The sequence below is a fragment of the Pristis pectinata genome, chromosome 7 (assembly GCF_009764475.1).
Source record: "Pristis pectinata isolate sPriPec2 chromosome 7, sPriPec2.1.pri, whole genome shotgun sequence".
NCBI lineage: Eukaryota > Metazoa > Chordata > Chondrichthyes > Rhinopristiformes > Pristidae > Pristis > Pristis pectinata.
In genome coordinates this window covers 23,322,247-23,341,031 of record NC_067411.1, presented here as the reverse complement: position 1 = coordinate 23,341,031, position 18,785 = coordinate 23,322,247, and the positions used below count along the sequence as shown (strand labels likewise).

Below are 18,785 nucleotides of genomic sequence, written 5' to 3'. Positions count from 1 at the left end.
CCTGCTGTTATAAGACAATTGAATGGTTTGCTAGTACGATAAGACAGACTCTTGACCTCACAATCTACCTTGTTATAAGATCAGATCTCTTTATTAGTCACACGTACATCGAAAATGCACCTTTGTGTGGAATGTTCTGGGGGACAGCCTGCAAGTGTCGCCACGCTTCCGGCGCCAACATAGCATGCCCACAACTTCCTAACCCATACATCTGTGGAATGTGGGAGGAAACCGGAGCACCCAGAGGAAACCCATTGCAGACACAGGGAGAACATAAAAACTTCTTACAGACAGCGGCCAGAATTGAACCCAGGTCGCTGGCGCTGTAATAGCGTTATGCTAACCACTACACTACCATGCCTGCCCTTGCACCTTATTGTCTACCTGCACTGCACTCTCTCTATAACTGTGACACTTTGTTCTGCATTCTGTAATTGTTTTACTTTATACTACCTCAATGCATTGTGTAATGAAGTAATTTGTATGAATGGTATGAAAGAAAAGTTTTTTTTACTGTACCTTGGTACATGTGAAAACAATAAACCAATTTACAATGTTCAAGATCATTCTGAAAACAGCCCTGTGCCAATTTCAACACACTGCTTATCAATAGTACATGGCATTTTCATACAATCATACAACAAACAAACAGGCCCTTCAGCCCACCTTCTCCATGTCAATCATCAATACTAACTTCCAAGCTGAAAGTTGCAATTTAATAGCCTAAACTTTCCTCTAAAAAGGTGGTGATTCTGCATGGAGATTGATTATGGGACAGGATTGTAGGTTTTCAGATTAGGTTGTTGTGGTCTGCTGCTTGGACAAGTGCAGGGATCAGGGTTGCATGCTGGAGAATGGGATTGTATGAAGATAATTAATACATTGATATGGCAGGTATCCAGTCCTGTGTTGCTGGTAAAACCAGATTGTCCCAGGAGTCACTGATGATGGTTGATCCTGGGACAACATGGCTTATATTCTCCTGTAGAGCTCTAAAAGGAGCCTTGAACAGGGAACTCTGTTACCTCACGCCCTGAAGCGGAAATTGTGTCAGTTGTGTAACATTGACTCAAGCCTCAGAGTCGAATTTCTGGAGTGACACGATGTGACCTGGAAATTGTTATTGCATTACACACCAAAAATGTGGGTGTTTTTTCCCAATTGTATAATGTTGCAAAACAAGCAATATGTGAGTTACTAGTCATACATTTTAAAACTACTTCTTACAGTAACCTTTTTTCCCTTCAGTGTGTAATTCTGGCCATCTGTCAGTACTGAGTATGTTGAAGAGTCCGAGGACGATCAAACTATGGCTCCATCATCATTTTAGTTTGCTTACTGACACAAAAGAGAAATACCACCATGTTTCCAACTAATATAAATGCATTTCGTAGCATTCTGCTCTCTACAAACAGCAGCAGTGTTATTTCACATCTGTAATTAAAATGCTAGGGTAAAACTTCCCAAGTATCCTCAAAAGTCAGATTAGCACCTGATCTATTCTAATGACTGCAATTGTAACCACATTTTGCCTATAAGCTGTGTAGCTTACTATTACAACTTGGTATGTGTTTTTAAGGACACACCACATTCAATCATTTCACCTTGCCATTCACCCATGACCCTTGTAAATGGACATGGCAACTCAGACACAGCATTGACCAAAGATTTTAACCAATTGAAATAGACTTCCTTAGCATGAGGAACAGGAAAAGGATGGTAACAAATCAACCAAGTGTCATATCATAATTTAAGAACATAAAACAGTACAGCACTAGACAGGCCATTCAGCCCACTTTGTTGTGCCAATCTTGATGCCAATTTATACTAAATGTCCCCTTCCTGTGTATCATCCATATCCCTCCATTCCCTTCATATTCATGTGTCTACCTAAAAACCTCTTAAACTCCACCAAACTGCCTGCTTCCACCGCTACCCCCAGTAACCCATTCCAGGCACCTATCGCTCTCTGCATAAAAAAAACTTGCCCATCATATAATTTAATTACATGGTATAGATAGTTTGTTCTGGCAATGAAAGAGTTAATCCATTTGGTTTATGAAATGCATTATTTGTGTTCTGGACAAAATCATTCATCATCCTCAATACCACTGCCAGATAACTTGTTGTAACACTACCTTCTCCCTGCCACTTCTCTTCCCTCTGCTGGAGCGCTCGATCAACAACCTTGCTCCCACCACACCCACCTGTGATCTGAGAATCTATTTGCTTATAAACTAAAGCACAAGAGTCTAAGCAAAATCCATGTTCTCATTCAGGTATGTGGCGCACATGCTCTCAGCTAGTATGGTGTGGTGATTGAGCTGGGGTGGCGAGGGAGGGAAATGCTACAATTGATTCAGGAAGGGGGATTTAGACAGAGTTCATATTACCTGTGGCAAGAGCTGATAAGCAAACTCAAGGTGTGGAGTAGATCTAGCTCTGATATACTGAGGCCATAAACAGTCTGCTGAACAAGGTGGCTCAGAGTAATGTTCATGAGCACGAGTTATGCTCATGTTCTTATAGCTATCTTGGTACCTTCTGATCTGCACAGCTCAGTCCTACACTTGGCTCTGAATTAACCAACTGAAAAGCTGAACTCTGAACAATTCAAAGAGCAGTTTAATAATTAACAACTTAGCATATTTTATTACAAAAGTGGCTCCAGATAAAACAAGTGCAATTTTTATAAGTCTGCCTATAATGCTAAAGAGCGGGGCAAATGCACACTGTACTGATGGAGAAGGGGAGTACATGTTGTATCAGTGGAGCAGGGCAAGTGCATCTTGTGCTGGAACACAAGGAAGAATGTATTGATATTGTTTCTCTATCCTCACCTTGAGGTCATCTTACATGAAATGGAACCATCCCCAGCTCATGATAACTTACTAACCAGCTTTCAAATGTGTGCATGGGTGTTGTGTGCTAGTTAGACTCAGCAAAAATGTAAAAATCAAATCAAATTATTTCAAATCAAATCTACATCATAGTTTTTAAGACTTAATTAGCTTCCTCAGTGTGGTGAAAAAAGAAAACTATAGCAAGCACTGCAGTCTATTGAATCACCAGGCAGAAGGCATGACATGCTGGAAATACATTAGAGACTCTGTGTCAAAGTTATTTTATCTTCAAGGAAGGAACCATGAACAATGCACATTGTATAAGAGGTCAGGTTGTCAGTGGAGTGCTGCTCTTGAAAAAAAATGCATGTGTTTTGGAAATCTTGACAGCCTGTGTAGTAATACTTAGTGCAAACTTCAGCAAGACCTACAAATCACTTGAAGGTAGTCCTGGATACAAGAAATCTGGTAGTAATTCACTTCTAAGTTAGTTTACACATGAACATCTGTTATCAACTTATAGCAATTGCTTTGATTAAGTGACAGCAGAGTTAATATCAAGATGGGCAATAGCAGAATTTAAAAATACATTTCCAAATTTATCCTTCCTGAAAAATAAAGAATTCCTAAGTTGTCTATGGTGGTTTAGTGACTAACCCCTATGAAGGCAAACTTACCTGCAATTCCCTGTAGTAATCCACAAATGTTAAAAATGCTTTTCTTCAGGAAACTCTGCACACACATGGTAAAGACCGGACACAAAAGCCACGGCGCACAGAATGAGAATCCCCATCGCCAGGAAAATAGCCGTTGCTTGCCAGAATCCACTGGCAATTTCATTAAAGCTTTCGGCATACGGGCCGCACAGACTCCCTCGCTTTAAGTTGACCAAGTGCGGCAGCTTGACGCAGCGGTTGTATATGCCCAGGGTTGGGTGGTAAGGATCATTCAAAGTGCTGGAGCGGTTTGCTGGAGCAGGGGTACCATTCGCCCTTGGCCTGCCCACCAGCCAGTCTGCACTCATGAAGGCAATCAGTTCAGCAAAGGCCACCACAATACTTAGCAGGGTCCACAGCATTGAGCGACAGGTAACAATCACATGACACATGATTTAATCCAACGGGTGCCAGGCCCTTCTGCACCGAAAAATCTCTGAGGAAGTATGTCTAAGCTAATAAAAACCCAACCGGAACTGAATGTCCTGCAATACTCTTTAAGTTGAGACGTCAGTGACAAAGTAAATCCTTACTTAAATCCTTACTTCAACAGAATGAAATCAAATGCCACAAATTTCTTCAGCTGTGTTCATAGACCAACTGGATCGTCTTACGATTTGGTGCTGACTGGTTGATTCTTCCTCTGATCCCTAGTTTCAGTAGATTTGTCTCTTTATCAGTGTGCAGGCCAGCACATGACGTTATATTTCACTAGAGGACGTTTCAAGGTCTGCCCACAATTCTGTCATTATCTGTAATGAACACACCTACAAGGAAGAGAGAGAGAGAGAGAACAAATGTTACATTTGTAGAAACCTCACCCAGAGAGGGAAAAGTGATCTGATTTTCCTCTAAGTTTTGAAGTACTGCTCAGTAAGATCTAACAAGAGGCTGGCAAGCAAAACTGGCTGGAAACTTCTAACACTAAATTGTCTATATTCTATGCTTATTTGTTGCCTGGCAACAACAGGTCTCTGCTGCTTTAGAGATTAGTACATTTCAGAAACATGATTCAATAGACAGATTTTTCCTTATTATTCTGAGCACTTTTTTTTTCAAATGGTAAATTGCTGTACATAATCAGAGAATGAATGAGCATGAGTCTCCTCTCGATCTATCCCCTGTGACCCAGGCTTGGGGACTGCCTGACTTTTCAGTGATCACATTCAGTGAAGAGGCTGGACTTAATGAAAGGAAAGTCCCTCCAGGCTTCCCCTCATTCATACTTAAAGAGGAAGACAAAATACAGGCAAGTATTCCCTATTTAAAGCCTTCACACTTTTAAATGAATAATTGCAACCATTTGTTGGCAATGATTTTCACCCAGCCAGTGGTCTTACTTTACAGGCTACTTCCAGATCCAGAGTTTAAAACATCACAGTGCCTGCTGGTGAAATGGAAATAGCATGAGAATTTGAGGTTCCTATTGTTGACTCCATGGGGTAATCAATCAGGGAGGAAAAACTCAAATTAGCATGCATAATACAAGTAGAAATAAAACATTTCAGTTTGAACATTGTTTCCCAACGTGAAATGAAGAATGTTAAATAAGATATATTTTCGCCAAGTACACCTAGGGAAGTTACTTCTTTGAATTTCTATTTGGATGCTTCCTTCCTTTCCTCTCCTGGGGATACTGAGTGAGAATGGGTTGCAATGTCCTGGGTTCAGGTCATCATCTTGTATCTCACCTAATCTTTAAATGTGCCTCAGACAATTATCATTTAAAAAGGTTATTCGACTGTGAAGATAATCATGGCTGAGGCCACTTGCTAGTGCAGGTCACTGGACAATATTCAGGAGGACTGATTTTCTCCCAATGAGCAATCCCACTTCCAGCTCAGTTGAGATAAGCTAACTGCATACAGAACACAGATTGATCCAGAGACCTCCCATACAGTACATCTGGCAACAAGGAAGCCAGCCTAAATTTAATTTCAAAACATATCACCGGGGTAAAGAAATTAACATTCAAACACAAAGCAACATTTTAAAGAAAGGCTTTTACTAAATGTTTTCTAAAACTACAACAGTAACTACACCTTAAAAATAATTGATGTGGATAAACGTCCGCCACATGGAGTGGTACCTTTTGCCTTCTCCAAATACATTACCCCACATTTCTATCTACTGATTTCCAATGCCACTTTTCTATCCAACTAAACAGTCCATTAACGTCTTCCTGCAGCCTAGAACTTTGTTCCTCACTATTGACAATACTCTGCCACTGGGCTGCAAATTGCAAGAATAAACTCTTTAAAAAATATCTGTAAACTATTATAGCAATTCATAACATATCCCGTGTAAATGCAAATTATTTTTATTACATGGTTACTTGATCAATCCGGCACTAAAGCTGTACAAGACATTGGTGAAACCACACTTTGAGTATTGTGTGCAGTTTGGTTGCCCAGCTATAGGAAGGATGTCATTAAGCTGGAAAGGGTGCAAAAAAGATTCACAAAGATGTCACTGAGAGCTTGAGTTATAAGGAGAGGCTGGAAAGGCTGAAGTTTTTTTTCCCTGGAATGTAGGGGAGGCTGAGGGGTGACCTTATGGAAGTATATAAAATCATGAGGAGCAAAGTCAAGGTGAATGGTACAGTCTTTTTTTTCCCAGGGTAGGGGAGTCTGAAACTAGAGAGCATAGATTTAAGGTGAGAGGGGAAAATTTTAAGGGGACCTGAGGAGAAATTTTTTTCACGCCGAGGGTGGCGGGCACATAGAATGAGCTGCCAGAGGAAGTGGTAGAAGTGGGTATAATTACAACCTGACATTCAGACAGGTACATTGATAGGAAAGGTTTAGAGGGATATGGGCCAAATGCAGGTAAATAGGACTTGTTCAGATAGGCACCTAGGTCGGGATGGACGATTTGGGCCGGAGGGCCTGGTACTGTGCTGTATGACTCTATGACTCTATGACTCTAAAATAGTTAACTCACAACAGCAGAGACAGTAAACATTTTACTTTATAGAATCTATTATTAATTTGACATCAGATATGTCCTGATAAGATCTGCAAAATGGTTAAACAAAGGAACTCAGTTCACAATTGCAAGGCAGAATACCAACGTTAAAAAGACAAACACACAACAATGAGTTCAAATTGGACTCTGGGAAAAAAAAATCATCACCGTTTGTTGCTTAGAGAATAGATCTAGCAAAGGAAACAACATGCTAGAGGTTGTAAATCAAATCCCAAGGGTAAGTGCATGGTAACAAATAATAATTGTCCAACAGGGTCACTGATTGTCAGCACTCCCTACTGTCTATAAACAGAAAAAAAATTCTTAGAAAGGACAACAAGAACGACGAATGTCTGAGGCATTCTGGGGTGGGCACAGCAAAAAGTTGTGAATCACTGGCCAACATCAAAAAAGCCCCTAATCAGAGTGTTTAACACTGTCCAGAACATGACAATGTAATTTTCCTATACAACCTTACCAACCTAGGAATGAGAGGGCAATGGCAACAAGGTTTGCCTAATCTAATGGCAATGTTCTGTGCTGTCTGTATTTTCTATTATTTTATAAGTAAGTAACAGTTACAAAACTCTTTCTCACTACCAATGCTGCCCAAACTCCTACGTGTTTCTCGCAGTTTCTGTTTATATAATTGATCTGATGGCCACAGGATCCAGGCAATGACTGTGGCATTCAATGGTATTACTATCTTTGAATTTTCCCTTGATCAACACCCTGGGGAGATGAGGTTGGGGAGTGGGGAGATGTAATGGAGAGTGAAGATCAACATTGACCAGAAACTTACTTGGACCTACTACGCAAACCCTGTGTCCACAAGAGCAAGTCAGAGGCTGGGAATTCAACAGCAATGATTCGATTTTGACTCATTAAAGCCTAACAAAATTCGTCAAGAAGACCCTATAAGGCGGATGAGTGATGTATTCCATGGCAGCAGATCAAGTAATGCTGGTCCCCTTTAACTAGTAAATGAAAATCAAAAAAAAACTTCAGCTGCTGGAAATCTGAACCAAAACCAGAAAATGCTGGAAACATTCAGCAGGACAAGCATTCTCAGTAGAAAGAGAAACAGCTACCGTTTCAGGTTGAAAACCTTTCATCAGAACTGGGAAGAAGAGAAAACAAGTTTTCCTTAAATTGCAGAGGGTGTGCTTGGATAAAGGGAATAGCTCTGACAGGGTGAGGTCATGGGTTGCCATGGGGATAAACTGTAGGTGAAGTCACCTGGTTGCTAGGTTAATGCAGACAGTTAGTGAGAGAGAACAGGTAGTGAGAGAGGGTGGGAAATGGCCAGATCAGGCTGTGCCATCGGAGAGGGAAGGAGAAATTAAGTCAATATTACAAATCGATGACTTTCAGTGGAACTGGTCAGTTCTGATTCTACAAGTTACCTGAGTTCAGAAGGTTCTAACTTCTGCAGACAGGAGATGAAAAGCTATTTCTCAAGCTTGCATTAGGCCTCGTTGTAGCAGTGCAAGAGACCACAGGCAGATAGGTCAGAGTGGGAATTGGATGGAGAATTAATGTGGCAGGCAATAGTAAAGCTCACGGTTCCCCATGCTCCACGAAGCATTCACCCAATCACTGTTTGGTTTCTCCCATGTAATATTGGCTCGTGTTTTTCCCTTTCTCTCCACTCACACTGCCTGACCTGGGCATTTCCTGCAGCTCAGCATTTTTCAGCTTTTACATTCCTTTGTTCATGTTTGCTCTCTAAAGCCCTCATTAATCTACTGACCCTTGTAAACCTGGTCTCACATTATAAAAGATACTTGTTTTGTCCTATCCACTCTGATTTGTAACTAATTTGCCTTCTTTTTCCCGGTTCTGACAAAGGGTCTTTGATATGAAAAGTTAACTCTGTTTCTCTTCCCACAGATGCGGCCTGACTTGCTGAGTATTTCCAACATTTTCTGATTTTATTAAAAACAAGACTGACTCCAATTTATTTTTTGAAAAAGGTCCCATGTTTTAGATTTTATTCCCCTATACAATGCAGAATTCCTTGACCAGGTTAAGTGTTAGCCAGCTGCTGATTCACTATCACTTGCTTATGCACTGGGGAAAATCTACTCCGCCTGCTGGCCATTTATTGCTTGTTCTTTTTGATATTTGGCTGAGGTTACTGTGATATAAAGCAATAGGAAATGAAAGGCTGCAAATCTCTGGAGCGGCTGTGGTAAATATTACAAGAACCTCCACCCCCGATAAGATCAATACTAATGGACCTAAAAAACCAACAATCCCCATCAATATATCACTTAAATTCCCGCCTTCATATGTGAGCCCAGACAGAAGTTTTGAGAGGCTATTTGTTCATAGGCAAAATATTAAAATTGAGCCAGATCTATTTTTATTTTACATGCACACACATCTTCCAGTAGGGACTGCCATTGGCGATAGAACCCAAATTGATCACGGCCTCTTAGGCCAACTACCTGTTTGAAGGGAGTTCTTTTTCTTTCTTTCTCTCTTAAGGGCAGAGTGCTTCTCCTTAAAGTCAGCCATTGCCTGATGGAAGATGATTGATCGCTTGCTACTCCAATCTTATGACATCTATATTGGTTTTGAGATGTGTTCAATGTGGTTTCTGAGCACTGAGCAATCTCTGACTGTGGGTGAGCTATGAGAAGAGGGCTTGTTGGATGAGAATGAGAATCTGGCATCCACACACATTGTCCAGTGCACTGGTCTTGGTGTATGAGGAACATTACTTCACTGCAGATATAATGGCTTCAGTGAAGAGACAGGCATCAGGGGAGCAATCTTCTCACATATTGTGAGGGTCTTCCTAAGTCACTGATTGTAAATAATGCAGCATGGAAATAGGCCTCTCAGCACACATCAATGCCTCATTGATGGTCGGTGTGGACTTTGTATTTCTCCAGATCCATGAGGTGTTGTTGGGAGGTGAACCAGGTTTCACATCCATGGGGCAATGTAGGGATGATCTGGATCTAGGCATCCTTCCATTTGCCACAGTCAATGAATACATCTCAGAGAAGCTTCACAAAGGCATTAGCTCTTTCAGAGGACTAGCTACTGAAGCCACAGAAATGCTCAAAACTTTCTTCAAGGTCTGTCCCTCAAAGGTGATTTGTGATAGGTCACGTGCAAAGCCTCAGGCAGGCTGATAGAATGCCTCGATCTCCTCAATGTTAAGTGAGCATGCTAAACTTACCAAAGTTTGTGCAGAAAGATCCGTTATGGACTGAAGATCATTCTCAGTGTGCACGAGTCTAGGGCAGTCACTGGTGTACTGGAACTCAGTAACAGATGCCTTGGCAATTCTAGTTTCATGCAAAGTTAAAAAGGGTTGAAGAGCCATCCAATGGTCAATTCCAATGGGAGGCTGTCTGTACCTACTAAAGATTTATTTATCTATCTATTTATTTATTTATTCGTTACATGTACATCGAAACACACAGTGAAATGCGTCTTTTTGCATTACTGAGAATGTCCTGGGGCAGCCCACAAGTGTCACCACTCTTCTGGCGCCACTGTAGCATGCATGCCCAGAACTCCTAATCTGAACATCTTTGGAATGTGGGAGGAAACCCACGCAGACACGGGGTGAACGTACAAACTCCTTACAGACAGCAGCAGAATTGAACCCGGGTCGCTGGCGCTGTAATAGTGTTACACTAACCGCTACACTACTGTGCCGTGACCAGAGGCAGAACAGGCTCAGGCAATAATACAACCTTCCCTTGACCCAGTTTGAACGTCAAATGGGTCTGTCTCCAAGCTGCAGAGAATGGTGGCAGTCACCTGATCACAAAATTGCTTTAGGACCTTAAGGACTCTCCACTGTGCTTCACCAGCGGTAGAGTCAAAGGCTTTCATTGACATGCATGGGTGCTGATTTTGTTCCTGACACTTTTCCTGCAATTCATGGGCAAAGACAATCACATCAGTTATCCCACTGGACGGTATGAAATCACACTGAGACCGGCTGGATTTTTTGGCAAGGGGAAGTGATTGGTTTGAGAGAATATGGGTGAGGATGTTTCCTGCTAGAGATGGCAAGGCAATCCTGATAGTAAGGATTGTAAAGACATTGGAATTTCTCAAATCCTCTGGAAACTTCTCATTATAAAAGATTTAAAGAAAACTCGTGGAGCTTCTGCACCAGTTCTGTACCTCCCACCTGGTAGACTTGAGTTGTACTTCTGGTCCCGCAGTTTGCATGGTTTGCCTAATGATGCATCTTATTTCTTTGAGGACAAGGATGGGTGGGGCTTCAGTGAGTGATTGGTTTTCAAGGTGCTGAGAGATGGACTCGATGTTGGCATCTGCTATAGTTGAACATGGTTGATTCAATAGTGGCTCAAAGCGTTCCTTCCATCCGGCTTTGCTTTTCTGAAGCAGCATCAACCCATCAGTGGCTTGGGGTGCTGTGGGACCTTGGACCCTAAATGGCCCTTGTGGTCTGAGAAAAGCTCCTCATATCATGCTTACCAACATAAAGCTCTCCTTGCCACCACTTCTCTTTGATGACATGGAGTCTTTTTGTGCTTCAATCTTAATTAGGCATGGAGCCTAGGTACCTGCATTCTGAAAGGCAGAGAGTTCCAATTTAAAAATTGACGTGTCTGCAGCAAGTTCATTAATGGTTTCTTGCTCACAGCTGATGAACAAATCAGTTAATCTGAAGCTGTTCCCTAAACAATGCTATGAGATGAGAAACTCCTGCAGCTCACACACACTCACAAAGAAAGAAACCATTGTCTTGTTATTCCACTGACACTGAAACAAAGGCAAAGGAATTTGCTAATAGTTGCTCAATAAACATGCAAAATTACCACCCACTACTGGATCCAGCCTAAATAATTTTCCTTTAAATTTAGAAATTTTATTCCTCAGTTCATTAATGCTGTCCATTCTTTGGCCAAGGTTAGAGTGGAGAGACTTCCCCGTTGTAACAATAAGTGCTATTTTGCAATCTCTAATGTATTCAGGTATGGAGTGTTGTGTTCTGCCAATTTTGAGACACCAGACAAAGAACAGCCAAATAGCATGTGACCATCAATGCCACTCTGTCTGCTGATTTACATAAGTCACAATCCAAGCAGTAGTATGGCAGTCTTAACCTAACCACACACCCTATCAGTTCAATGCACCTAGTCAAGTTGCCTTGGCCACAAACTAAAGAAACTCATTCAGCAAGAACAAGCAGAACACAGGACTTGATATCACAGCCATCTGGTTGAAGATAAAACTCAGTGTCATAAAAATCAATGAAAAGAAAGCTCACAGCATCAACAAATCAGCCTAGAGCAACAAAACGAATATCAGCATCAAAGCCAGCAAATAGAGGGCAAAGGAAGGATGTATACCCTGTTTATTTCCTCAAAAGATGAACCATCAAGAACAGTGGAAGTGAGAAAAGAATTAGGATCCCAGATATTCTAATGCACACAAGACAAGAAATGAGAAATGGATTAGCAACCTTTACTTCAAAGGGACTGGAATTCCTGTCTTCACACCAATGATACTCTCTATCATGGTGCAAGACAGTGGCATCTTGCTAAAAAGGGAGAGAATAAACATAATAGCTCAAACGTGGACATCCATGAGGTGCAGTGAACCATCAACAGCAGTAAAATGTGTACCATACCACAACCTGTAACCTCGCAGCCCGGCATATCCCTCACTCTACCATGGCTATCCCTTCACTCTACCATTGCTATCAAGCTCAGGGATCACTTCTGATTCAGTGAGCGCAGAATGGCATGCTGGAAGCAGCATCAGGTGTACCCAGAACTAGGGTCAGGCCAACAGCATGTATTACGCAAAACTTAGTAACAGGAGGTAGTGGCTCCAAAAACATCCCCATCCTCAATGGTGTCAGAGCTCAGAGTTCCATTGCTTAAAGATGCTGAAACATTTACAGCCAGGTTCAACTACTACTGCCGTGTGGAAGATCCACCTCGGCTTCCTCCTGTGATCGCCACCATTACATAAGCCAGTCTCCAGCTAATTCAAGTGATATCAAGAGATGGTTGAAAGCACTGGCTACAGCAAAGGCTAAGGGAGCAGGCAACATCCCGACTGTGGTACATTGAAGAAGTACTGCTGAACTAGCCATGCTCCTAGCCAACTTGATCCAGTCCAGTTATAATCCTGGAATTACCAGCCAAATGCACATAAGTGCAGTTCCTCCAATGCTTAAGAGAGGCAAAGCAACCTTAATGATTGGTACCCCATTCACCAACCTAAACATTCATTCCCTCCACGCTTGATATGCAGTGGCCGTGGTGTGCATACCATTTACAAATTGCACTGCAGTTACTCACCCAAGGTCCTCCAAGAGCATCTCCCAAATCCACTACCTCTATCACCAAGGATAAGGGCTTCAGGTACATGGGAACACCATTACTTGTGGGTTCCCCTCCAAGTCACAAACTGTCCCAAGTCAGAAATATATCACTGGTCTTTCGTCATCACTGGGTCTAAATCTTGTAAACCCAAACCAACAGCACTGTGGGAGTACCTACACCAGAAGTACTGCAGAAGTTCAAGACAGCAGCTCACCACTATCTTCTCAAAGGCAATTAAGGATGGGCAAAAAATGCTGGTGTAGCTCGCAATGTCCACATCCTGAAGAATAATATTCTTAAAAACAATTATTTCATTGTGGAGAGCCTTGCATTCAGTTTTTGACACTGAACCTTAGAAACAATGTATGGGCCAGTGCTCATTTACAAGTATGATACCAGCACTTAAAGTGTTAACTTATGAGGGTATTGCATAAAACTGGCTGGCATTCTCTTTAGTTTACAAAGTCAAGGGGTGGTCTCAAGACATTTAAAATACTGAAGTATTCATTAAGGTTCTATCTAGTGCTCTATTTTCCATGGTGGAGGGATACAGAACACGAGAGCATAATATTAAACACAGACCATTCAGAAGCAAAACTCTGTTTTCACATGAAGGACAATTGAAATGTGGCACCCACACTCCTAAAATGCCTAAGTTACTGAGTTAACTGAAATTTTCAAAACACACATCAATGCAAATCTGGTGATGTGGAATAAGGCAGGAAATCTCTATGGAGAGACACATGAGACAGGATCTCATGAAATGGCAGAATAGGCTGGAGGGGCTGAATAACCCATTCCTGCACGCACAGTGGATCGGGTAATTCAATCACATCTGACATCAAGGTGCAACCTCCAATCAATATTACACAGGTCTGTGACAGCCAAGTCAACCCAAAAGAATTGCCCTCCATTGTTCATGGAGCATCACACAACGAATACAGCTGGTCAGCAGCCTGTCTGTAAATGATTATCAACTCTCACTGCAGCTGGTCAGAGTTTGTTAACTGTTCACTCCAGCAGCCACATTCTCACAACATGCCTCCTGCACAGTAACTGTACATACATTCCATGTAGTGCTGACTTGTAGAAAAATAAAGCTCTACACAAAACTGCATCATTTGCCAGTGTGGTTTTATCAGCATGAAAAAGCCATTTATTTTCCATCTGCTCTATGGCCTTTACATGTAATGCATTTACAGGATACAAATGGCTCACACTTATTTAGATAATTGGCAGCATCTAAACAGAACTAGAGCTTGATTATTCAGGATGCCAAGTGAAACTAATTCAAGATTAGTCAATATAGCTTCACTTCAGAGTCTGAGTGTTAGCCAGAGCTTGGAGGGCAGAGGTGCAACATAGTGGGACTCAATGGGCTGGTGATGGTGCATAAACCATTGCTGCTCAAATCTGAAACAGGACTGTTTTACGATGCTGTCTGGTTTCACTACACATCACCAGATAACTTAGCTCAAAGGAGATGGTCCATCAAAGGAACATTAATGTTCAAGGGGAAACCACTAACCCAGGGGACACGTGCATTACATTAAAGCTCTGCTCCAACTTATGCTGCGTTTATTGATGCAAGTTTGAAACAACTTCAAATACCAGCCAGGACAGAAGCTTCTTTAATCAATTATGCACAGTGCAGTGTAAAAACTGTCTGGGAGTAACATTGAACCATTATTCACTCTAGTTCAGAGGGAGGTAGGTGAATCAGAAACTGCAAAGTTGAATTCACACTGCAAGGTTGGTATATTGATTTATGGAATATCACAGTATCTCTGGCAATGAGGAAGAGATCAAGGAGTAAACCCAAAACATCTGCTGCAGTTTTGCCAGTATAGAGAGAGAGTGAAACCTGCTTAAAGATGGGCAATATTCCCCCAAACTCCTGTGATCCCTCTAACCTCACTTTTTTGTGTAATAACAGGTAGTCTGCAGGTGCCAAAGAGAAGGGAAACATGAAAACCAGGCCTTTATTCCTGTAGCATAAGATAGGACTGCAGTTTGTGAAAATCAGGAGAGGAAGGAACATCTCCCATGGAGTACATAAGAGTTAGTCTCGAACCTCGGATCAAATCTCTCCTCTAGACTAGAGCAGAATTGTCTGGGCTGACATTCCAGTGCAGGAAAGAGGGAACAATGCACTGCCAGAGGTGCTAGCTTAGAAATTAGGTGGCATCAGTAAAGGTACACTAATGGCTGGTGTGCAATTGGCCACAAGACCTTTGCCTGAAGGCTTGGCATTGCAAAATTTAGCGTTGCACAAGGACCAAGGTGCTATGTGCTACTGAACAGTCTTAAACTGGAAAAGGACTTCCTTCACATGGCCCTCCAGACACGGCCTAGAATCCCATAAGTGCCATACAGGCATTGCAGGTCAGCAGGTGCCTGGGCTCCTCTACACATTAGCACGATAGATGCATGGAAGATTTGGAAGGAAAATAACAGAGGGTGTGCAATCTGTAGCAAGTCTCTAGTTTTCCTTTACGATTGATTTTTCATCAAAGTTGGATTGTACATTTTCATAATAAAATAAAATGCTGAAAATACTAGCAGGTCAAACCGCATCTGTGGAAAGAGAAACAGAGTTAACTTTTTAGGTGGAAGACCTCTTGTTTATTTGTTTTCATTTTAGATTTCTAGCATCTGCAGCTTTTTTTTTATTTTCAACATCTCTTTTCATGAAATGCTAAACTAAGCCCAATCTTCCATCTTGGATGGATGTAAAAGACACCATGGCCTTATTTGAAAAGCCAGCAACTTCACCAGATTCTAAAACGTTAGTAATGTCATGGAGAAGTTGAAATTTGGACTTCATATAAAGATGGGTAAAGTTTGGTTTTTGAAAACATCTTTTAATAGTTCTTTTACTGTAATTTCTTATAAACAATCTCAAGGACTGAGATTTTATTTCAGGTGCTATCACATCATGGCACAATGCATTGTGATATCAAGACAGCACCTCGTCAACTCAATGTTCAAGCTGGAGGCACAGTCGGGCAGGGCCAATAGCTGAATCACCCATTCGATCCTGGCCACTTTGGTCCCTTCCAAGCACTTTGTAGCAGAACAATGCACATGCCTTGTATTGTGGCTCCACCCAGTCATAATTTAGCTCATTATCCATTTTCCTTTCCTCTCCAAAAGAATTCAACATCAGGGGAAAGTTGGGCACTTTGCTGTTTTTGTGTTCCATACCCTGTTGTGTTCCTTGATTCCATTGCACCTGGAACTCTCAACGTTTTCTTGGCTTTCATTCTGAAGGGTCTTTGACCCGAAACATAAACTCCATTTGTCTATCCACTGATACTGCCTGGGCTGACCTGCCAAATCTTTCCAGCGTTTTCTGTTTTTATTTCAGATTTCCAGCATCTGCAAATCTACTTTTCAATTTTCACTTTCTTGGTGTTGTTGGAAGAAACCACCATATATTAGAATTACACTGAGGAGCATAATTGACCCCAGTCAGAACACTGGACCTACTTGACAAAGCTCCAAGCCACTCCACTGCAGCCTTTCAAAAAGATATGGAATTCCTGTTGAATGTTTTGACTTGGTTGTCCCTCCAGATCAGGTCAGGATCAATGCTGTCACTGATGGACAATATGGGGGTGGATTTGAGGGACTTGAATCCACTTCTGCTTTTTCTACTGAAGCAACTCCAGGGAGGGTTTAGGGATGATGGTGGGGAAAATGGGACAGATAAGTAAAAATGGATGTTTGATGCCATTTCTTCAGAATTTCCTCCAGCCTCCACTGAAATTACAAAAACTCAAGAGAAGCTCATGAACATTGACAGTCCTGAGGTTTTTCACTTGCTTTATCCCAGCTTCCCGCTGATACAAAAGGTTCTAACGGCAAAGAAGGAACTAATAAATCTCCAGCAATGATGCTGTATGGTGACATGCCCAGTGCACACAAGCTTACGTCACCTCACAAACTACCCATCCGCCTGCCTACAAGGCCTTTCCTGCTCCATAGAGTTATACAACACAGAAACAGGCCCTTCAGCCCAACTGGTCCATGCCATGAAGATGCCCCATCCAAGCTAATCCCATTTGCCAGCATTTGTCCCATAACCATCTAAACATTTCAAATCCATGTACCTATCCAATTGTCTTTTAAAAGTTGTTATTGTACCTGCCTCAACCACTTCCTCTGGCAGCTGATTCCACATACATACTACCCTTTGTGTAAAAAAGTTGCCCCAAGTTCCTCTTAAATCTTTCCTGTCTCACCGTAAACCTATACTCTCTAGTTCTTGATTCCCCATGTTTCCATGGCTTTAATGTTCCGGTCCCACGTAGCTATCCAAGTCCTAAATTCATCCACCTTACTTGTCAGATCACTTGCATTGAAATAAATGCAACTTAATCCAATGGGCTTTTCTCGATCCCTGCCATTCTCCGGCCTGTCATGCCATTGCTGTCACTGACTCCTGCATTACTTTTCAGCTTCTCATTTGTCTCCCTGATGTTTGGGATCCCACTCCCCTGCAAATCTAGTTTAAACCCACCCTAGAAGCATGAGCAAATCTGCCTGCCAGGATATTGGTCCACCTCCAGTTCAGGTGTAACCTGCCCCTCTTGTACAGGTCACCTCTGCCCCAGAAGAAATCCCAGTGGTCAAAAAATCTGAATCCCTACACCAATTTTTCTACACGGATTTTAGTAAGGTGCTTGACAAGTCTCTCATGGGAGGCTCATCCAGAAGATTAAGATGCATGGGATCCACGGTGAATTGGTTGTTTGGATTCAGAACTGGCTTGCCCATAGGAGACAGATGGTAGTGGTCAATGGGACTTATTTTGGTTGGAAGTCTGCGACCAGTGGTATTCCACAGGGATCCATACTGGGACCTCTGCTGTTTGTGATATATATAAATGATCTGGAGAAAAACTTAGATGGGTGCATTAGAATGTTTGCAGATGATACAAAGATTGGTGCTGTTGTGGATAAGCAGGATATAGATCAGCTGCAGACATGGACAGAGAAATGGCAGATGGAGTTTAACACAGCCAAATGTGAAGTGTTGCACTTTGGGAGTTCAAATGTAAAGAAACAGTACACTGTTAATGGCAAGACCTTTGACAGTGTTGACATGCAGAGGGATCTTCTTTTAAAATTTTTTTAAATTTTACTTACAACATGGTAACAGGCCCTTCCGGCCCAACGAGTCCGCGCCGCCCATTTTAAACCCAAATTAACCTACCTGTACGTCTTTAGAATGTGGGAGGAAACTGGAGCAGCCGGAAGAAACCCACGCAGACACGGGAGAACGTACAAACTCTTTAGAGACAGCAACGGGAATCGAACCCCGATCGCCGGCGCTGTAATAGCGTCGCACTAACCACTACGCTACCGTGCCGCCTCTTGGGGTCCAAGTCCATAGCTCCCTGAAAGTGGCTACACAGGTTGATAGGTATCCTCGCCTTTATTGTCAAGGAACTGAGTTCAAGAGCTGGGAGGTTATGTTGCAACTTTATAAAACTCTAGTAAGGCCGCATCTGGAGTATTGCATTTGGTTCTGGTTGCCCCATTACAGGAAGGATGTTGAGGCTTTGGAGAGGGTGCAGAAGAGGTTTACCAGGATGCTGCCTGGATTCGAGGGCATGTGCTAGAAGGAGAGGTTGGATAAACTTGGGTTTTTTTTCTGGAGCAGCAGAGACCTGATAGAGAGCTAAGATTATGAGGGGCATAAATAGGGTAGACAGCCAGTATCTTTTTCCCAGGATTGAAATGTCTAATACCAGAGGGCATGCATTTAAGCTGAGAGGGGGCAAGCAAAGGAGATGTGCAGGGCAAGTTTTTTTTTGTTTTACACAGCGTAGTGGGTGCCTGGAGTGCGCTGCCTGGGCTTGTGGTGGTGGCGACAAATACGATCAGGGCATTCAAGAGGTCTTAGGCACGTGA

The 18,785-nt window shown here is 42.2% G+C and overlaps 1 protein-coding gene across 1 annotated transcript in view; it reads right to left on the bottom strand.

Moving 5' to 3' along the window:
* lhfpl2b (LHFPL tetraspan subfamily member 2b) overlaps nucleotides 1-18,785 on the bottom strand; it is a 71,373-nt gene that overhangs the window by 25,925 nt on the left and 26,663 nt on the right. Inside the window, 2 exon segments of the mRNA XM_052020691.1 lie at nucleotides 3,521-3,596; nucleotides 3,598-4,326. Coding sequence (XP_051876651.1) covers nucleotides 3,521-3,596; nucleotides 3,598-3,951 — 430 coding nt within the window. The 5' untranslated portion in view covers nucleotides 3,952-4,326.